The 23173-nt window shown below is 37.6% G+C and overlaps 1 protein-coding gene and 1 long non-coding RNA gene across 7 annotated transcripts; one reads left to right on the top strand and one right to left on the bottom strand.

Annotated features, from left to right (window-relative positions):
* Positions 1–442: 442 nt before the first annotated feature.
* On the top strand, positions 443–4325 carry LOC122571403. The gene is made up of 3 exons (XR_006318042.1): positions 443–571; positions 637–824; positions 2252–4325. It is a non-coding gene; the product is annotated as an uncharacterized LOC122571403 (long non-coding RNA).
* Positions 4326–4407: 82 nt separating this feature from the next.
* On the bottom strand, positions 4408–20174 carry LOC122571388 (pickpocket protein 28-like). Of its 6 annotated transcripts, XM_043735065.1 has the most exons (13): positions 20095–20174; positions 19962–20012; positions 16238–16365; positions 15962–16149; positions 12704–12854; positions 11659–11798; positions 11280–11376; positions 10896–11159; positions 9348–9453; positions 8873–8929; positions 6118–6244; positions 5687–5793; positions 4408–4942 (listed from the first exon to the last, which is right to left on the bottom strand). In XM_043735065.1, exons 3-13 carry the CDS (start codon positions 16238–16240, stop codon positions 4650–4652), a joined length of 1533 nt encoding a protein of 510 aa, XP_043591000.1. In that variant the 5' UTR covers positions 16241–16365; positions 19962–20012; positions 20095–20174; the 3' UTR covers positions 4408–4649. The 6 variants fall into 6 exon arrangements, with proteins under 6 accessions (XP_043591000.1, XP_043591002.1, XP_043591001.1 ...); XM_043735067.1 differs by having other exon boundaries at positions 15962–16365; XM_043735066.1 differs by having other exon boundaries at positions 19962–20122.
* Between the last annotated feature and the right edge of the window lie 2999 nt (positions 20175–23173).

Genomic DNA, 23173 nt, shown 5'->3' with positions numbered 1-23173 from the left:
GTATGGGAGATGAAGCTACGACGGTAAACTATATTCCGTAGAATCAGAATTTGAACACACAAGGTTATTCCGTTCGTCGCGAACACGTACATCTGTCTCGACCGACCGGAACAGGAAGTAAATATAACCGCCACACACGTTATGCGCGCGTCACATGTGGATGGGAAGATTTCCCCTCTACACCGCTGCGCTGCGTCGACCGTACTGTCGATTATCGACATCGTAAACTCTATCGATGGCGAGATCGATGTTTCTGCAAAGTGCGACGCACAGCTCGACCGCGCAGCCGGTATTTCGGCGGTTTCAAACGAATTCCTAGTATAGCCATTCTTGTAGTTTATACGTATAATACCTCGATATTCTCCCTTTTATATTGCAATCATCAAATCAATATTATAATCATAAGTGGCACAAATGAAATTATAATTATCCAATTGTATCGTATTTAGGTCCTGTATTTCACGTAATGTACGAGTGGAATGTTATATATTTTAACGGTTTCTTCGTTAAACTATGTAAAGACAGCGCGAAGGAGATTCGGCAAGCGACCGGGGCAATCAAGCGAAACAAGGTGAGTCGTATTACGCTCTTAACAAAGTCATTCAATATATACATACATATGTCTAAATGAGGCAGGTAAGAAAAGCTGATAAATCATTGGCCTTGAGGCAGCCTCGCGAGTCTGGCTTGCACTGTCTGTATCTACGTAGTTTTACATAAACTAAATGCTGTGCAACGTGTACCGTGTTGCAATACCAGAACATTCAAGTGATAAACCCATCGGATAGCGAAGTATTCGGATAATAGGAGTTCGTCGATGAGAGGTATCTACTGTATACGCAGGAATATCAACTATGGACCGTATCTCTCTGAGATAATTAACTGTTTCTCAAACAATGTAATCACTTCACGAGTTCGTGTATTCAACGTCTATACATTGATTATCTCGAATAGTACTACTGTGACCCTGAACTATGTAGCTACGCTGTTTGCAGCGCGAATCAAAATTAACGAAACAAAGTCGGACGCTTCGTCTTGGATATACTGATTAGGATTGATTAACCGGAATAGATATATTAAAAATTACCATACGATTGAGGAAATGATTTCAGTGGAAAAGTGGTATAAACGTAGCTTTTCCAAATAACGGTTTACAAAAGTGTTTGCACATTTGATAAAAAAGCAATTTCCCATAATTACGTGAACATGTAAATCTTGAAATTGATGATCGTAAAGATTTATAATCTCGTCTTTACATAGAGCAAATTCTATTTTTCAAAAGTCATATAAAACGATTTTGTGAAATTACTGATATTATATGGAAATTGGTAAAATTGATCGAACTCGTAGGAAATGTCTCTCCTTAAATTTCTGCCGCGATCATGTTCACCTGTCCATGAATTTTCACCGTTGCACTTGAAAAATGTAATATTCACTCGCAGAAGTAAGGTTGCAGCGGAGATAAAAGGAGAGGACTGAGGGAATGGAAAGAGAGGAGGAAAAGCCGCTTGTACAGGAAGCTACGTCGACTTTTCAAATTAAAAATAGAAACGTGGTATCGTTATAATTTCACGAAAACTGGAAATTTCAGTCGTCGCCGATGAACAATAAAAAGCAATTTAAAATATGGCATAGAAGTATCACGGTCCGACAAATTGTTAAACTTTCTAATTATCAACCACTCAGAGCTTATGATAACCAGCTAGTAGTTTCGAGCCATTGTCAGTTGCTCCTAACTTTGTTGCAATAATTAACAGTTGAATATACAATATGATTTTTTGAGAGTTTGTTAGGTGAAATGTAAATTTTATTGCTAGATACCATTTATTATTTGAAATTATAAAATGGCACGTGAGACGATACCGCAGGAAAAAGCAAGAAGGGAGAAAGTGAGATAATAACAAGTCTGATCGTGCAACCGGATACGCACGATAATTCAGTAAATAAAACAAATATGCGCATTGCCATTTAAAAAGTGAGACGGCAATTAAAATTTTAATTAAATTAAACTCTATTAATTAAATGTGCAGCACATGCTTCGCGTTCGCGTCACTTGCTAAAACATGGAATTCAATTAATAATAAACCATAGCAGCTTCCAAAATAATTTTACAAAATTCTATTCATTGTGATCGCTGAGTTTCGAGATATAGAATGGCATTTGAAAATATTACAACACTTATCAAATCCTTTTATAAATATTTTACATGCACTTATTAAATTTAAACTTCATTCCGAATTTATTTTCACAGGTCTCTCTTACTGGTTAGAACATTCGATGGGTGAAACGAATCACTGCTTTTCCTCTCTCTACGATTTCTTTTACCGTGTTCGTAAAAATACGAATTTGCATAAACGCCCGTGGTGTAATCAGTAGGCATCCGCTATAAAATACAGGAAACGTTACGTCCTTGCTCATAATTATCTTAACGAAACGAAGAAAAGGCTGGATGAGGAAAGTAGATAAAATACTGGAACAGGGGGGCCAATGGGAAATCACGTGGCAAGTGGCAGCTGTGCAGGTTTAAAGAGCAAATTAGTTATTCATTGGCCGCGGCAAATACCCGGAAATGAAATTATCTCGCTCCAATTGGCAATCGACGTTAGCAGACAAGAATATTGTACGTGGATGTGTATCTGAAATTTTCCTGATATTAATTTATCGTCACGGAAGTGACGGAAGGTGTTCGAGAACCGTGGGGGATCGATAACCGTTATCCGCGGTTGTTACCATGGATACATCAAAGCTCATTCGTTAACGCTTGAAAATGATTAAGACGAGGCCATTGCTTATTATGGCCGCTTAATAAAATTCGCCGACCAACGGAGAAGTTTTTGATCCACGCACTCATGTACATGATCTTCTCCTCAAAGATCGCATTATTACTTTGTTGTAAGTTCGTATTGTATATCGTGGCTCAGAATAGTATTATGAACGATTATTATAGAGAATTTTTACGTGTGCTATATTGTGTTATATCATATAGAAGATGTTGAAATTTTGCTAGCATTACAACGAGACAAGACTATCACGATTACATTGGTAAAATATAAATTACATAAAATAGTTATATGAAACGTTTGAAAATTTTACTAACATTGTAACGAGACAGAACTGTCATGATTATACTGGTAAAGTTTGAAACCAATCGAGAGATGTATGTAGAAATGACTTTAACAAATTTAATTGTCATTATCTTTCTTATTATGGTATCTTACTTCTAGCAATATACTTCTAGAGACATACGACTTATATGATTAATGATCGAAAGGTAACAATTTAATTGATTATAATTACACGTTGCGGATCGATCAAGCCATTCTATTACACTCAGTAGGAAGAAATTTCTTCGTCGTTAATCATGGTTAAGCTTTGCCGTTCATCGTAGATCAAATTCTTTTGCCAAACAATCTCGTTTCATTATAACATCATAATAGCGATATTATAACGTCAAAGAATTACTAATTAAATCGATGAAATTATCATTAGAATTATTGCCTGTATGACTGCAAAATTCTACTTAATCAATGTTTGCCAGCTTGTTATACAAACATTAAATACAAATGAATATTCAAGAAGATATATTATACAAGTCATTGTAACTTATTAAAGCGCCTATGTTCATTATGGTTTTAGACAAAGGAGAAGGTTTTCCTTGTTCAGGGAAACTTTCTCTATTTAACGATGCTTAGCCCTTACATTTTCCTATGAATAGCAACGAGGAAACCGTATATGAGCGTAGAGAAAATAACGATTTAGATTTCTTGCAATGGAAACGTAAAAGGTATCCTATGATTATAAAATTTCATTGTCAATTTAACATTAAGCTTCAGGGGATTTAGCGTCGTTTTAATTCTGTAAAAACGCTATCGTCTTGAAATCACCGCTGTTTTACACGAGCCTAAAATACAAAGAACTCGCGTTAACAGAACTTTTCCTCAAATACTATTGTTTTCTTCTTCTGAAGTGAAAGAGAAAGGTTCGTTTAATCGCGATTAAACGTGGGTGAAGTCGACGTTTCATCAGCGTTCAATTCAAGTCGGTTCTTGAAGTTGGATGCGATTCTAATTTGCCTCGTTTTCCAAGCTGGCCCCCAGCTTTATTCCAGCATAATTTTCTTTCGCTACCATTTCCTTCGTATCGTGGAAAACGCCTTCAAATTTTTTCTGTACCGACCACCTGCGTCATCGAGAGACAGAAATAAAGTCGCCCCCCCAGGTGGGTGAATTTCAATGTACAAACGGCGGTGATTCGTAAAACACGAATATTTGTTGGAGTTTGTAGTCGTTGAAACGTTTTTTAATAATTGCAGCGTGAAACGACAAGAAAAATAATATTGGGTTAGGCGGATTGCTTTTAACGAGATTTAAGGAATATTCAAATAGTAGTAATTAGGATTTTAATTAATACGATCTAAATTTCTATAATTTCAAATAGAGTTAATTACAGTATTGACATTTCTTGCTCATTCAGGTGATCTTCTTTTTGCCATTTTTATCTGATAGATTATATTAAATGATAATTGAATACCGTAAAATTAAGTACTTCTTAAACGTGAAACTTTATTAGACGGTAAAAATTAATTGGAAATTAGTTTCCAGAAATTCTACGCACTTTCGATAATATGCAATTAAACACGATATCGTTGATTATTCCTGATACATATTGCACGCGAATTCGGAGTTTTTCCGAATTCGTTGAGAAAGCTGTTGATCCCACGCAAGGTAGATGCGTTTGTTCAAATTCGACGTACTATATTTCTTCAAGTTCATGTTTGCGGGCACAGAAACGAACAACTGAGAGGCAGGTGGTAGATCTTGATCCTGTTGCTCTGTTCTCTCTTTAAGAAATGAAAAGATGTCCACAAGTAAATAATACACGAACTCCACTAAACTTATCACCGAACCACCGAGGCAGAGTCCGAAGATTCCTCCGAAGGAAGCTGAAATTTATTCCGTTATTAAAATTCAGGTAAAGTTAAAAATATAATAAATGCAATTAGCACAATAATATGATTAATTTCGCTGTGATAAATTATAATTCACGTCGTTCTTTTAATATCGATTTGAATGACAGCTCGAACGAATAATACGATGGAATAATTTGTTTAAATACAATTTGTCATTATCGACTATAATATATGTATATAGATTAACATTAAAATCGAATTTTGTTAATTACGTTCAAGGGAGAAAGAGCTTGTCAATTAACCTTCGGTTAAGTTTTGCTATTAAATATTTATATGCAAAATTGGAACGTACAACGTGATAATTTTGCAATTTTATCTTCAAAGCGAAGGAACTTTTCAACGCTAGAAAAATACGATTGTGTGGAAGATTACACGAAGCTCGTAGCACGCTTGATAAAATTACTTTCTGTTACTTTAAGCTGACCTCACCTTCTCGCATAAATAGATAAACACGATTCAAAATATATATCTTGGTCATCACGATCTTAATCGCGAACTTTCAAAGAAAATTCCCTTATTCTCCCGTGCAAACTTTTTCATCGTCCCCTCCTTTTCCAATCGAACTTCTCCAAGTCGTGCCTAGTTACGCGACAAAGTCAGCTTAATTTTACTATATTCTCCTAGCGGTGCTTTCCTATTAGCCGCTTATGCCAACGATCGCAAAGTCTAAAAAAAATCTAGAACGTGTGGATGACTTTCTGAGAAAGTCCCTCTTACCGAGAAGGCTGTCCCATCCTAAGATAGTTTGCTTCCGGTACTCGAGGTACGTGCCATCTCGAAAGTACGCGTACAGAAACGAAGTACTCTGGACGTCTAAGCCACGTCTGTAAACGAACAAATTTTCATCCTATAAACCCTTGTAGACAGAAGCTTCCATTTTCAAACATTTCAAAAATGTCTAACTTAATCTGCCGCTGATAAAAGGTTGTTAACGAAAGCAGCATTTCTGTTACGAGGGGAAGGAAATTTTTAAGCAAAATTCCTAATCTTCTAAGAAGTTCTTTTAAATGTCAAACCGAAATGAGAAATCACGCGCATCGATAACAATTTCATCCTACTATACGTACATAGGAGACATATTTTAACGCGAGAAGAATACAGCTGGGTGGGCAATGAGCACAGCAGGGTTAAAAAATATTGTGACTTACGCCAATTCCGAATCGTATCCTACGTCGTTCATTTGTATCGATTCAGAGACCACTTCGTAACTCTTATCGTTACACTGCGGAAGGCAACTGCAATCGTTTATATGCGACTGTACCAGCGATAAACTTCCTGTTCAGAAAATGAAAGAAAAATGTTAGACTCGAAAAATGACAAAATTGTTACGAAGCGATTAAAAATAATCTCTACTCGTTTCATATTTTCGTAAAAATTGTTAAAAAAAATGTTGCGAATTAAATTATTCTTTCAACGCGTTTCTTGAAAACCTTCTGATTGGTTCGTTAATTTTCATTTTAGAACGATACACAAGTCCATCTTATCACTAAATTTCGTGTACGAGCCGACTCCACAAAGTATGTTCCCTTAACAAGTATCGCTGCTGCAACGCTACGATCGGAATTGCGCACACGCACGCCAACTTCCTTTGTTCATTGACAAGCCGTAATTGCCAACAATTGGAAACAGTCGGATCGTGTTCACGGGTATTTGTTCGTTTTTCGCACGTTCGAAAGAACAGAGCGGGCCGAGGCCCGTGCAACGCGTTCTGAATAAAAGAAACGTGAAACCGGCAGCCATTCATCGTCAACTTCGTCAAGCGTATGAGGAACAAGTGACGCGTGATGCTACGACAAGACGCGTTGGCAATTTTAGCGACGATCGTGAAAACGTGCACGACGATCAGCGAAGCGGTCGACCGTCCGTCGATCGATGACGATCTAGTGCGCACAGTCGGAGAACAAGTTCGTGGCAACAGACGATTTTCACAATGTCGTCGCTTTCCATTCGTTTGACCACGAAGAGTAACCAGAAGAATCGGTCATTTCTGGTCCGCCGATCGCAGTAAATTTTGAAGTTGAGACGACAATGAGCCTCCGACAAGGAGATAGCAAGAACTGTGAAATTTCGAACCAGTTGGCTGTATGCACATTTGATGGGCACTTTAAGCCCGCGGCGAAACAATTGCAAAAAGATTTGGTGTAAATGTTTCTCATTTGTTTGAGAAACACCATGGACGTTGTTTCAGCATCCTCGAAACTTTCGCCATTCGATCTCCGATGACGTTTCAAAATCCGAATTCCTATTCTTCTTACTACGAGAAGATTGTAAAATTACGTAAAATTGCAAATATTTGCAACTGTAACTCGTGCACGTATCCTCCACCAAGCAAATAGAACGAAGCAGCATAACAAATTTTTAATTTCCACCAAGTGCCTGGATATCCTACAGCTTCTCCAACGAAAGTTATTGAAAAACTCCGTCATTTTTACGATCGTATTTTATTTCCGTTCGTGTGGAAATTAAAAGACGTTGCAGAAACTCGATTTCTACCAACTGCTTGTAAAAATACCGACGATTTAAATCGCGATACAACCAAGCACTTGCCATGTTTAGCTGATACCGGCGCGTTTTAAGAATCGTTCACTAAACGATCGGCGAAAGGAACGCGAGCCGATCGACGTTTATACGAAACACGTACAAAGTTGCATACCAGGTGACGTTGCGATATCTCTATGTGGGTGGCTTGTGGTATGACAAAGATTTATTCATTTTCAATGGGTCGTGATTTTGGATTATTGTCCCGCTACATCATCAACAGACAGACCACTGTGCATCGTCTGGAATTTCGGAAATTATGCTCATCATATGGGTGGCATCCTAGCCGGCATCATCCTACGATGCGAAGATACAGAAACTAGAACTCTGTTGCGACAAGTGTCTGAGTAATGGCAAGACCTGCGTACGAAAGTATTGAGTTGGCAACTAAGTGATTGCGGATTTTGTCATTAGATGGTATTGACAAAATCCGCAATCACTTAGTTGCCAACCCGAAGGATGTGCAACTCTGCAGGCCTAAAAAAGTAAGGTAAATGTAGGATTGTTTTCGCCTACAAGTATTAGTTAAAGGATCAAGATTTTTTTAGATAACCTTGAGCAACATCTTAACTCTGGATTGGTATTTTTTCTTTTTTTTGTTACGTAAAATTACAAAATGACGGAGTGGTAGGACATCGTCTGCGGGACCTCGTTTACTTGTACCCAGCGGCGAATGTGACTGGATGGTATAGAGATCAAAATATTTTTAACAGATTATCCTCGATGTAGCATACGAGTTTTCTATGACTTTAAAAAACACGAAAATAGCGTCTTCTTAAGAATAATATTTTATTTTTCTCTGAAAAAGACAACTTTAATTAACATCTGTTGAAAAAAATAAAAGAAGAACAAATGGATTGAGATATCGAGAAAAATCATACGGCACAACGTAGACAATGTTACGCGGAATAATCTACAAAAGTTTCAAGTTAATCGGATAAGTTTCGGAGATCTACCGGGTGCAAAGTGGAAAGGTCAGGTTTTGAGAAAAACGCGTTTATAATTTTTAATTGATCTTTCATTGAAATAAAAGAACGCGCTCGCGTTCAGTGGCAGACGCATTCGTGCAACTTCTTTCTAGAATTTCAAAATATTCTTTTACCGCAGTGTTTTACACACATCGAGCTTTAGAAAAATACAACAGGAAATTTCGTGCTTTCAAAGCAGACATAGTTGCACACTCCTTTTCTGAAAATTAATTTCTGCCTTTTTCTGATAGCAGTTCGGAACTTACTTTCTGGATACGTCTCGTACTTTCGTTCAAGTTTCTTAATTCGATTCTAACATATGATAGAAAAGTAAATCGCAAGTTAAATGAAATTATAAATAATAGAAAATAATAGAAATTTTGTTTAACGAACTTACTTCTACGGGACAAGATGCAATCCACGTCAGTCAAATAACAGGTACGAACGTTCGGATCTATTGAAAAAACAGTAAACGAACAAAGAATATGATTTTTGTAAAGAGAATTTGATTTATCAGGTTGATATTCTGCTATTCACTTTGTGATCTATCCTCGATGAATTTTTTAATTTTTATATTATCATGAATTATGTATCGCGATGAATTATGTATATCATAAATTAAATTTCTTTTGAGCTGTTTGATCGTACGAGAAAGTTTGCTGAAAAGGTTTCCCGCCAATTTGCATCTTTATCGACATATAACTTTGAATTTTTGATACTCGAGCGTGTAACATTGAAATATTACTCGGCGAAAGGTACGATCTACGAAATTCAACTTTTCGTTCTACGGTTCTGCGTTCTAGCGCTTAGAATTCGATGGAATTATTAATAATCGATAGTTTTAACAAAAGTTACGTCTAAAAATTACTCACGCTCGTCTGGAAAGAAAAAGGGTAAACATCCGCAGGAACCATAAATTTTCTGCTGTAAGCATTCCGAAATGCACGTTTGATAACTATATCTTCGTTCTCCGGCTATCTAAAAATAAGAAGAGAAATTTCTTTTTACAATTATTGTCTTGTGAATTACATTTAAGCGGTACAAAGTTTTAAAGCGCATTCTAAATTAAATGCTTCATAAAGAAAAATGATTAAAAATTAACTACTTCACGTATTTCACGTATATTACGAGAAATTTCTTGAATTCTAGTTAACGGGAATTGCCACGTTTAGTATTCTCCTCAGCTTGTCCAACTTGTTAATACAATTTTTATTTCACGATTGCATTTATTATTTGGCTTTCTTTTATATTTTTGTTACACAACAGTTTTTGACAGGTTCAGCGCGTTCGCCGTGTTTTGAGACGCTGCGCGGTCTACGAAAATTACCCAATTAAAAAGCACCGATTTTGATTAGCTTTTTTACAGAATGATGATACCATTGACAGACGCGAGACATCTTTTTTAGTAGCGATGGTTCAGTTTTAAGGTTCAGGTTAAAGGAAAACATCGTCAAAGTTCAGTGCAACTCGATAAAGTCCTCGTATCCTGGAAACTACTTTAGATAAAAGAGTCCAGGCGCTTTCAGAGAAATGTACTTTTTAGAGAAATTAAACCGCATCAATAGTTCTTTGCAGATTACAGATTTTGTACTTTCGTTGAACTTTTTGCCCCTTGGAAGCGAATTACGGATGCGAAAAGATATTACTTGGATTTGTTTAAAAAACTGCTTATAAAAATATATAATATGTAACAACATTTGTAAATAAATAATTCCTCGTTGCAAGATTTAAGCGTAGGATTTGAACGTGTGTTCAGGTCCCGCAAAAGGTCACGCCGGCCCTGCCTTTTGAAGCTCTTATTTTTGTTTCGATAATGTTAACAGCAGCGGGGTTCAAGAAAGTCTAACACGGCGATCTCATTAAGCGCTGGGAAAATTCGACGGGAAATATTGACGCAAAGTTCAAAACAGAAAATATAAAATGTTGTTTCTCACTCAGAGAGATAACATTACTTAGCAAATAGTTTTATTATAATTTATAATTCTTAGAAGTAGCTTCCTTACGATGTATCGTCAATTTAAAAACCATCATATCACGCTACGTACACGTACACAATCGCAAAGTGCAAATATACCTATACTTTATTTCATATATTTACTATATGATATTTCAAATATATTTAAAGATATAGAAAATATTTTTCTTCCCACGTTTCCCGTACAAAGTTCCTTTCGCCTCTAGCTGTTACTCGCGATCGCATTATTTTCGTTATCAATATCCAAGAAGAAATAAAGACAAATTTCCGAGATAAATGAATAAACGAGAAACAATTGTTGCAATTTGACATATTCGTTTCTTAACTATTTAGTATTAATCTGCACGATATATAAATAGGCGAAATAAAAATGTAAATGCTAAAATACGATAAACGTTAACGATAGATCTTTTTGATCACTGCGTACATCAATTGCCTCACGTACCTCGCCATCGAACAAGCACATCCTTTTAGACAGAGGTATATTCTGAATATCCTTGGAGCTTTCTAATTTCGTGCCGGTCAGCGTCATCGACATTACGTGGCCCGGTTGCAGAGAGGCGGATTGTGCACCGATATCCGGATAATCTAACGGATCGTGGATCAAAACCGTGGCACCTACAAATTGCCTCACCGAACTTTTGTAATTGTCAGCGTCGATGTTCAACGCCACCGCCAAGCCAATATCACGTCCTGTTCCAGGCACGTGCTGAAGCAGAAGGTTCGTGTGTTTAACCTCTTCGTTAATCCTCTCACCGTGTAGCCCGTGAACATTTGCCGACTAATTATCAGACGATACGTTTACGTATTAATCATTGCAGGCTATTACCAGTATGCTGTCAACACCCGGGAAAGAACTATTCGAATTTAATACGTCCAGTTCTTCAGAGTCCATCGTGATGTTCATCAACCAAGAATATTCGTCACTGGAAGCAATCGAAGATGCAACATTAAATTTCCATGTTTATACCAGCGATGAAAATGAAAAATGTTTGATAGGGAAAATTAATCGAGGCAGAATATCGAAACGAAATAAGTAGAAGGACGGAGACGTTTCGATGAAACTTCTCCTTTTTCTTTTTTTATATATTCCCGGACGTATCAGCTACGTTCTGTATTTCGTTACCAGAAGCTTCCGTCAATTAGACGTAGAATTATAAAGAGCGCAGTTTCGATATCGGCAGAAACTTTCAGATTTTCGAATTTACTTGTAATCGCCGACAAAATGATAATTGAAGCCGCAACAGAAGCCTTCGTTCGACCGGACGGTTTTGAAGATTTTACTACAGTCGTAAAGTTGTCCCAACCAGCCGCATCTCACTAGCAACAAGTTACAAGGATGCATCAACTGTAACAAAGCAAAGGTTATCGTGTTTGCTGAGGCAGCGAAAGGGCTCAGAGAATATGACATTCTCGTTCGATGGAAACTGGAGACACGAGAAGAGACAAAAATTCGCAAATTTTCGAGAAACAAGTCTGATTAATATGATTCTTCCATGAACTTATCTATCCATTTAGAACCGATTTAACCAGACAAATACTTTCCCCTGCTTGTTTTTCGTTGCTTTGTATCTCTCTCTTTCGTTTAAAAAAAAAAAGGAAAAAAGAACGAGCGAACGTATCTTCTCCACGATCTGGACGATTATTGTTTTTGATGAACCAGCGGAAGGATTTGTAGCGGCACATGAGTAGAGGACAATTCAAACCACGTTGTTGTTTTGCCTCGGAGTATCAAGATCCTTAGGATACGCGTAATGTAATAATAAATAAACCGCAGGCAAAACAATGTCGCCGCTACGTGCAACCCTCAAACACAAGCGAATTTGAATTTTCCGACTTTCCCCCGACCAGATAAATAAACGGACGCAAGCGAAAAGAGTTCAGTTATCTAGAGTTATCAACCAGCTACCTATCGAGTATTTATCAACAATCTTATTTTGCGACTTATACACTGTTCGAGGGTCTCGGCGAATATTGTCTGTATACTAATTTATTTAATCCCTTAACCTACCATTTAGGTTCGCGGATTTTGGGCCGAAAACGTAAACAAACTCGCGCAGCCTTCGAGCCATTCGCACGACTTGTGCAGTACGTAGCACGAGCGATGCCCGTAATATTTACGATTAACGTAGTTGTAGGTTAAGGGGTTAATTATTTTAAATACACTTGACGGTTTCAACAAATCTCAGGATGAAACATCCTCTACACAAGTCGTCAACAAATTTGTCAGAACGTAAGAACAATGTTATTCACCTCGAGCATAAGTCTCTCGACCGTGTAACCGAGGATGTCGAGGGCCCAGGACGCGGTTGCGTTATCGATCTCAATTTTGTCCGGTCGTATCAGTTTCATCAGCGAAGAGAACAATTTGTTGCTCATGTCGCTGTCGAATCCATAATTCAGCCTATTGAGAGAAATTGTTTCTCAGAAACATATATCTGGCAGCTTGATTGCTCCGTTTCGTTTATTGGACGCGTGCGTGTACTACGTGTGAAATATGTTCGGCGAACATCATGCAGTCCATGTACGCGGTGTCCGAAAAGGTCAACAGGAAATTTACGATACGCGTTAATAAGAGGAAACAGCGAGTGAAAGAGAAAAGCTGAGTATGAATTTATGTTCGAAAATTCTTGGCGAAAGAACGACGAGGGTTCGAAGATTTCCAGACAATTTGTTCTTTGGACTCGTTACACGGACGCACAGAGATTATTTTTAACGAGCAATTAGTTGGCCTTCCAGGTCATCGGATCTAACTTCCGCGGACCTTTGTTTATGGGTTCTCGCGTAACAGTCCAGACCAGCTTTTGGAAATGTGTGCAAAGTGAGTTTAGCGCTAGAAAATGCAAGAATGGGAATATTTGAAAGAGTTGGACGAATGGAAGTCTGCATTCTTGCGGGGGAAAGAAACTTCGATTATTTATTGCAACTGTCGAAACGATTGATAACAGTTTTTGCTCGCTCGTAACTGTTAGATAAATCGTCGTCGAGTTTCCAGCAACTCTTTTTATCCACTTCGCCTTATTAACACGCAGTATAAGTTTGTCCTCGACCTTTTCGAACGCTCTGTACATGTCTATCGAATTTTGTGTATCTCACAATTATCGAAGAAAGTAAAAACGCGCTTTACGTTACGAAATTATTTACGTATCGATACAATTATCGTCATTAATGTACTTTTGAAAGCAGTTAAGAAAATTGAAACGTTCAACTGGCGAAAATCCTTGCGACAGAATTTGCATAAAATAAGATCTTTAATTTGTTCACTTACCCCATATTTCGAAGCTACCGATAGCAAGAACACAGTATAGATAGAACTACGAACGACGTTAAGCGTTTAGATTAACGCTAAAACTACCGATAGTTAAACGAAGCTATTTCTACCAAAACCAGTGAAAATCACTGGTCTTTAAAAAATATGTAATAATAGAATATTTTTATATTTATTGATTTATTACTTTCTTGCAGAAGGAATTCCATGTTACGTGTTGGAATACAACGATATTACACATACAGACACCTACACGGCCACTTGAACAGGACACTTACACAGGTCATACTCATTACTGTATAGAGAGTGGGGTTGAAAATATTTAAGGGACCATGGGTCACTACCTACAGTCAGTCTAAGGGTAACTGGCCAACTGTCAGCAATCCATATCACTCACTTATATTTTAAATACATTTGGTTCTGTAATTCTGTTTAATAAATATCGCCTAATATTATTTCAACGTAAACATTGTGTCTTCCACAGATTATTTATCTTAACTTTAAGATTAAATTCTAGCATTTTTTAGTATTTTTTGGTATTATTTGTTGAAGTAATTACTCGAAGAAAAACTCTACATCTTTATTTGTGTATATCCGTGACCTAGAGAATACTATTACGCAGAAATATTCTAAATAAGGAGCGGTGCATATTATTGTACACTTGAGTATACATTATGTTTTGGGTTGCAAGGTCTAGGAGCAAAAGAACTAATAAACAGATTTCTATTTATGTTCCCTGTAGCCTCTAGCCAAAGCTATAAGCTTTACTTTTTTGGCAATGTCCTTTGATATAAATATATGAACGGGCTCCCTATTATTCCATTGTCTAGTAACACTAAGAGAGTAAGGATGTGAATCAGCATAAACTTATACATTATACTTATATCTTTAATTATTTCAATATACTTTTCTATTACAAATTCATCCACTCGTTCTTCAGTCAGTCAATCTCAACCTCAACGTTATTAATTCATCTGGGACTATGATCCCTAAACGAGGGTTGACACGTTTATAAAATTGTAGAACCAGTCATTTTGACTGCTGTGGTATTTCTAGCGTTAGCATCTAGCGATCTAGCGATCTAGCGGCATTTTCCTGATAACCGATATCGTCATATCGAATGATACGCAATAAAAATTTGAAAAACGCATGGCAAATTGTAGAAAACGAGGAAACTGGTTAATTGGGGTGTGACGAACAGATTGCAGGACCTTTTTACACTTTGACAAGCACCAGTTATCTTCACTGGTATTGGTATAAGTTTCCTTGATACAAAATTATTTTCAGTTTGAGTACATAAAAAAGAAAAGGAAATTCATTATATTATTCTTTTAGTTGTCGTTGCGAAAGTCATTACATCATTGCGGAAAAAAAAAATAGAACGCGAAGTGGGAATTTTAAATTAAAATTGTAAAACCAGACAATTTGATTGGTATGGTAGTTGTAGTGTTAATAAACATAAGATACTTTTTTGTAGATTAAAAAATGCCAGGATTCGTACGACACTAAGACGATGACGAGCTTTTATTTACAAACGCCACGACAACGCTATAATTTGATAGGAGACACGCGATGCAACGTTTCCTCGTCGCACGTAAATATCAATTAATTTCGTGCGAAAAGTGTTATCTTGCGTAATGTAATTGTAGTAGCTCGTGACTATCGGTCGATGCGGCAATAAATAAATAAATAAATAATAATAACGATGTTAGGGGCGACATGGTGTTATCGAGGAAGATTTTATCGAGTCGCGAACATTTCGTTATTAATGTTTTGAAAAAGAACGTGACAAGGCGCCGGTATTATTAATGCGTTGCGATAAATTCATTTTCATGCGTATTCATAGTTCCTTGCAAGTTTTGTATAACGTTGCAACATCACATTTGTAAATTATTCTATCTTACTCGAATAGAACATTATTTCTGTTCGCGTAGGTATCAAAGTCCTACACAATGAACGTCCCTTTTCAAACAGTGTCCGTTTCAATTATCTTAAGATTAAATTCCTACTAAATATAACATCGCTTTCTATTTGCTAAAATATACTGAGAAAAACATATTCGTTCAAGCGCTATGTACTGTGAAAATTTGTAACACGTACCTTCTGACGCTAAATTCTGAAAATTTGTGCAACGAATTATACAACACAATCTCAAGGATATTAAAAATTTGAAAGAATTTCGTGAGAACGATTTAAGACACACTTGTTAACGTACAAGTAGCTATGAACTACGATTTACTTACAATTTCTGCGCGATTTTATCAGCATGAGGTTTATAAACTTTGTTGTTGTTGCATATCGTGATACCTGGAAAATGTAAGTCCCTTATGGGGTTCGACGTGTCTATTATCGTCACCGTAGGATTGTTCGAATAATATTGCCACAAACGTAACATCAGCATTACGCAGAAGACGATCGCTGCCAAGCAGATCTACGCGTTAAACGAACGAAAGAAATTTTTGTACTTTTTATCGAAATTATCCGACGCGACAAGAAACGTGGACGAAAGTTCCTCTTACCATGAACCAAACTATTTTATGACATGCTGTCTCGCCTGTAACGATGTATCGAAAACCGTGCAACCCTGTGTTCTGGCAATAATCGCGAAAAAATCGCTTCACACCATGTGCGATATTCAGTTGACTGTCTGTATCGAAACAAGCGAATATTTTAATTACAACGCGAATATTTACAGAAAATTTACATATACAAAAATACATGAAATATGCTAGATACGTTACACACGTATTATGATATTTAGCCCTTAACGCTCCGATTTTTAATTGTAAATATCGACCGGCAACTCCAACTTATTCTCATTATACTTGGACTTGCAAGTTTTTAAATGTCAGATTTTAAATGATACTGTAGCGAATACTGTAGCTACTGTTAGCGAATATTGTCTGTATTTATTTATTTATTACTTTAAAATACACTTGGCGGTTTCAACAGCGAGTTATTTCGTTATTCAAACAACAAACCACGCAACCATCCTCTACACTGCAATCACGTATAAATAATAATATTAAAGTCATTCGAAAAAATCTTTATTCGTCTCAGAAGTAATAGAATTTTGACTACAATATTTACATTAACACTTTGACTGCCACGTGGGTCATATATGACCCATCACGGTTTCTCCTGTGACGCCACGGTGGTCAACGGTGACCGGAGCGCTTGAACTTCTTACAATTGTAAAAATTGAATGAAAATTGACAGTTAGGGAGTTTTTAATATAACCGATAAATGGAAGATACTTTGAGATGAAAAGTGCCCCATTGAACGATTAAACATTTTTATTAAAACATCAATAAAAAAAAAAAAAAAAAATGAGAACGAATCTTGCATCTAACGGTGCACTATGTTTGCGTCCATATTTTTGAGGGGTAATCTATGAATATTGTTATAAACACAGCTTGGAAAATAGTCGTAAATGCTGCTTTATAATCGTATAATTGAAGTTGCAAGTGTGAACATACCTTAATATTATATATAGAATGAACAAATACCGTTTACTAATATCTTCTACGCGTTTCAACGATATATTCCGCACGTTTTGCTTACAAAGAAATAACGAACGCGAATGGTTTGTTGAAATAAACGAAGCCTCGTTGCAAGATGTCGCCATCGACTGTTACCAAGGCGCCACGGTGGTCCACCCGTGGCCACCAATAAGATAAACGGTGCATCGGGGAAGAATGTTGTCACACATCGTCGATTTATTATTGTTTTGCCATTATATGCTTTGAATAATAAAAATACTCCCGTGGCGTCCTCAGCGGAACATGTGATTTCGGCGTGGCAGTGAAAGTTGTTAATTATAATTGAGTAACGTGTGGAATTGTTTAAAACATTCATTGGGATGCAAACCGGGTTTGCGTTCACAGGTCTCACAGTAGAAAATTGTTTGTCTTTTTGCCGCGTTACTTCCTTTTGATGAACAAACAAGACACTTTTTCTTTTTCCCTTTCGGCAACCGATTTATCATATGCAGTTTCCCATCTAGACATTGTTACTTACGTGTTGCCTGCTATACACATTGTCATTCCGAAAGTTACTTACGAGCTGACTTACCAATAATTTGACAAACTTTTAAGTTTCCTGAGAAATCTTGTAAAGTATATAAGCATTTATTACGCTTGTTTCTAGTCGCCAAAAGAACAATTTCCCCCACCGTTTCAACGATTTTATCAGGAAACGATATTTTGATGCATATTGATCGGCTTTATCTACAGTGCTTGAGAGACACACTTGGAGCGTTAAGGGTTAGAGGAGGATACAAATTTCCGCGTAATTGGAATTTTTTGAATCGTTTTTATCGAAATATAAATTTCTATGTTCGTATCGGTATTTCAACGACGTCGAGATATTCACGCGGCGAACTATCGAAAACGTGCAAATCGCTGTTTTACGTGGAACCTCTGCATCGATGGTATTGGTTTGGCAACTATGTGATTGCGGATTTTGTCATTAGATGGTATTGACAAAATCCGCAATCACTTAGTTGCCAATAGAAACACGAGATATTAAAAGCAAAATCTGCTTCGTCGGTAATATTCTGCAACGTGCGGAGAAAAGAATGTAACGCGATCCGTGTTATCGTGTGTAACGTTTCGTACGATTTATTATCTTATTTTCGAAGGAACATAAATATGATGTAATACGTAGCGCTGATACATTGGTTATAGTAATTTATGTTCCATGTGGGATGGAGAGCACTCTACCGTGGGGAGTCGTTGGGAAAATGAATTCGAAATGACGAGGGATGAAACAACGCGAACGATGCAATAGAATCGACAGACAAGAAGAAAGATAGAGAGATTTGGCTAAAGGAGAAGCCATGGTAATATTGGCAGTGTGTGAATTTTTATACGAAGGAATAAAGAAACAATAAAATAATAACGTGTTCACTCTATGGGAAAAAATAGAAATACTATGTGTAATGTTGTAATAATCGACTATGTTGCGTAAAGTTTGCAACTACTTTACCATAGAACGAAATTACAATGAAATAATATCATAAACGCGTACTCTTTAGCTTTTTCTTGTACCATCCGCGGGTACCGTGACACTTAATCTTCATCTTATTACGCCGACGTTAAACTTCTTCGACACTCGTCACGAATATTCCGTATATAAGTTCTTCGACTTGTTCGACGCTTGTGGAAAACTGAGCAAAGCGAGCCAGAACTAACAAAGGAACGAAGATGTCGATTCGCGATAATATCTAACTCGTTTGTACGTCGCGTTGATTTTATCGGCGGCCTTTAATTCCATTTTCTACCAATTTCGTCCCGTCAATTCCGCGAAACGTCATTACGATGACGTCCACTTTCAATTCGTAACCACTTAGGCAAATGATACGCTGCCGAGGGACCGGCAAGGTGACAAGCGATAGATCGATGTGTTCGATAATCAATTATTGAACGCAATTATAATATGCGATTAGAAAAGTGAGGTAGCAAAAATTTACAGATTCGTTGTGAAATAACGAGCCTTGAATAATGCAAAATCTTGTAAAAGAATCGGACAAAAAAGCTTGTAATTATTATAAATCGAAATATCGTACAAATTCATTTCTTCCGAATCATCGACGACGAGTGGTCCGCGATACATTTTTCGTTCGCCGTAGCAAGTCGCAGAGGGCGTAAGAAACACTCGGCTTCTTTTCCAGGTCGGTATTTCCATCTATGGATATTTCAGAACCCGAGACACAAAATTCCATTTGACCAGTTGGCTGTTGCAACCTCTTTGAAAAGCGTGTACATAAAACGTGTGGCAAAAAGTAAGCGACAACGAGAATACGAGACACAAAATATTGCCACTTCTGCATGACAACTATACTCGCCACAAACAGCTAACTGGTCAACGTCACGTTTATTCTTTTTTTAGTCAATGGTCTGTACCAATCGTCCGTGCTAATATTTACATCGGTCTATCGATAATCGATCCATTCGTCTGTTATTTTGTCAACGGTTATCGGACGCGATACAGGACAGACCTGACCTCTTATGGTACTTCGTGACACCACCGACGAGCGATACAACTGTGGAAATACCGATTGCGCAAAAGAACGGAGGTCTTGTTACACCTTTTACGATTTAAAGTCACGAACGATATCGTGTTCAATGCGATCACGATCGAAGAATAAAGTTTGAGATAGATTTCGTGAAAAAAAAACGTTCGATAAAACTGAAACGATTTTCACGAACGAGCAGTCGGTACGAACAAATTGAACTTTACCTTGTACCGGTCGTTTCTATCGGAAGTTTGAATTTCGGCTAATACGTTGGTCTGTAAATTAATGATGCATTTACATTACGGTCAGAAGCCCGTAAATTCCACCGAATTATAGTAATGCTAGCGAATTACTCACTTCGTTAACTTCCATGAAACCGTGGTAGACGGCTGGTACTAATTTAAATTTGATACGCCGCCAGTCAAATAACGACGCGATTACAGTTTCGCTTGATAGGTTAATCGACGCGTGAACGGTTATCCAGGTTCGTTCGTTTGCGCAGATTTACTCGACGAGTATCTCAACGAATCGCTCGTATCTTCTACGCGATCGAATTATTGCTGATCGATGATCGACGGTAGAAACGATCGAGCCTGCGATGTTCGTCCCGTCTTCGCACGTTTCACAAACTTCTCGCATTTTCCAAGTTTCGTCATTGAGAATTCCAATGAAATTCCTTCGTAAATATTATTTTTACGACGCGTGGTGATACACGTAACAAGACGTAGTAAAAAGTATTTCGAATCTGTAATAAAAGCAAGAAGAACAAACATTTCGCGTGTCTCTCGGAATATATCGAAATCCATAACGTTAGTTTTTATCAATGGGCGTAAAAAGCGAACAAAGTATCCGATCGCAATTCGAATTATGAGAAATGGAGAATTAACCACGCTATTATCACCATCCCAATTTTCCCGCTGTACGTTTTTATGTTTCGTTCGATCGGCTATTAATTCTGCCGAGAATTCTGCATCTTAATCGCCGAAATAAATGTATAGGAACACTTACGTTACACTTAGAATTGATATCAAAATAGTTTCGCATTTATTTGATATGTGATGTACAAGATATTCGTCGATACTCATTTGCGCGCGTCTCAGCGCTCTCTTGGTCTCGCCATCTTCTCTACCACATTACCAACGGAACAGTTGCATTCATCTGTTTTACGAGACGCTGTGCACGCACATACTCCCACACACTCATACTCATATACGTGCGTCACTACTACGCGACAAATCTAGTGTAACACAGAAAATTACACATATCTCAATAGTATCAATGAATTATTTCTGGCAGTTCTTTTCTGTTATACGTTCGCGCAGGTATAGATCATTCAAAAGAATTCTATTTTGTGAGAATATAATGTCGCGCGATAATTACGAATAAAGCAATACCTGTAATATAATTTACCATAATGCAATTATTTGTACGTGCGTATCACACGTGTGTCATTTATAAATTGATCGAAACGAAAATTAGGTAGCACGCACAGGTAATAGGAAATTTAGCGTGTGTATAGTTGCGAGCAACTTTGAGCGAAATTAAGATAAAGAAATACTACGATTCCCTCGGTAAGTGTAATTTCCGTACAAAAATTCTTTTCGGCGGTAAGCAATTTCGAACGTTTCACTTGGCGAGCGTCGGCAAACTTTTTCGAATTTTCGCCGATATCTTCGCGTTCCGCCGATATCGGAATTTCGCTTTGGAAAATTCACAAGGGAGGAAATCGAATCGCCATCAGCGGTGTTCTGAAATTTCGGGCATTTCCGCGTGTCACCAGGGACGAGTCGGACTCTGATCGATTATTAGAGCGGAGATTTCGCGAAACGGATGACGCCCGCGCAAACATAAGTAGGTTAATATTGACAGCAATCAGACTGGCGGACGTTACAAACATCGTCGGCCGTGCGGACGAATTAAAATTGAAACAGGAATTTTCAATGGGAGCCGACTGCGCGCGGAAAAACAGCCGCAAGATTGACGCGTTACGTTTTCGTTTTTGCCCACATCCTGCAATCGTTGGCGCAAACTTAACCGGTTAACCGGAAAAAAAGAAAGAAAGAAAAACATTGGAATGGGAAAAGCGCTTGAAAAATATCGATCGTTCGATTACGCGGTTGCCTTTGGAAGTATTAAATTGTCGGAAAAGTTTCTTTCGTTTCATAAGGTGATAATAGACGAACAACGATTTCTGTTTTATATTATTTTATTGAATTAGGTGCGATCGATTTCGTTCTATTTCGATTATTATGTTCGTGCATAATTCAATAAACTATAACAAATACAAAAGAAAAAACATTTCTATTATTTCCTTATAAAATAATTATAATTATAACTATAACTATAATAATTATAACTATTATTTCCTTATAAAACGAAAGAAACATTTCGGGCGACCTAATATTTAGACGATGAGAAAATTCGCCTGTATACAGAGCGTTACGTGGGTGGATTCCGCGTGAAAAGGCAAGTCAAAAATATGAAATAAAATTCTTCGGAATGTCGTTTCGATCAAAAACAGCTCAAATCGACAGCTCGAACGTTTGTCAAGTATATTTAAATTTGGCTGATTATAGGGTCCAGGTGCGGGCAAACGAGCAACGGGAGACCATCGTGCGTGGGAAAATGAGCGAAAAATGTGAGATACAATTTTCCCCCTTAAGGCTTCGTCCTCGAGAAAATGAAATTTGCATCTGTTTGGTTCAGAAGTGGTTTAGCGCAGGCACGCCACTCATTTTCCAATTTATTTCTCTCGAGAACGCAACGTCTTACGAAAACGTTTCATTATACATTTTCTAGTTATTTTCACACCTACAATAAACTTCTGTCCGTCAATTACGCTTTTGCTCATTCCGACTCGATCAGCCGAGGTTCGAGTACGGTAGCGCTCGGTTCGTACGAACCTGTCGGATGACAAGTCGGTTGACGCAGTCGGATCGTTCGTACGATATTGCCATGTTGGGTGAAATCTGCGTACCTGTAACTTTCGCTCCATCATCAAGCAATTGCTGCCAGCTAGTGCAAACACAGTTCATCTGTGCGCGTATGAAATAAAAAAGAACCGTAACGTTATTTGTACATTGTGACGTAGGATGAAATCGATGCCCGATGCGACGGTCGACAACGCTGAGAGGCATTTTTCTCAAAAATACCTTCTGACCCGGACGAACGTGTACGCCAAGCAGATTGTGAAAATCGTAGCTTGAGATTTCCGCTCGATCTTTTCAGTTTCACTTCGCGTGCCTGTGTATCCGATAGCGAAGGATCCTGTGTTCGTCAAACGAATTACTAAAAAATTAAAAAAAGAGAAGAAAGGAAATAAAAGTTGCCAGTCAGATCGACCGGACGAGTAAATAATTCACCGTCTGTCTTTTCACCGCGTGCTTTTGATTCGTCACGAGCGTACGATAAGGTTCGCGCAATAAGTCAAAAGTCG

This window comes from Bombus pyrosoma, linkage group LG10 (genome assembly GCF_014825855.1).
Source record: "Bombus pyrosoma isolate SC7728 linkage group LG10, ASM1482585v1, whole genome shotgun sequence".
Taxonomy (NCBI): domain Eukaryota; kingdom Metazoa; phylum Arthropoda; class Insecta; order Hymenoptera; family Apidae; genus Bombus; species Bombus pyrosoma.
This window is presented reverse-complemented; position numbering and strand designations above follow the sequence as displayed.

Bases quoted from the DNA above. Each gene is read 5' to 3' on its own strand.
- LOC122571388 (XM_043735063.1), bottom strand. From the start codon at position 16,438: ATGTATTTTTGTATATGTAAATTTTCTGTAAATATTCGCGTTGTAATT. The intron at 11,377-11,658 runs GTAAATTCGAAA...GATTGCTTCCAG, and splicing joins CATTTTGTCGGCGATTACAA to TGACGAATATTCTTGGTTGA. The intron at 6,245-8,872 runs GTAAGTTCGTTA...TTTTCTGAACAG, and splicing joins TTGCATCTTGTCCCGTAGAA to GAAGTTTATCGCTGGTACAG.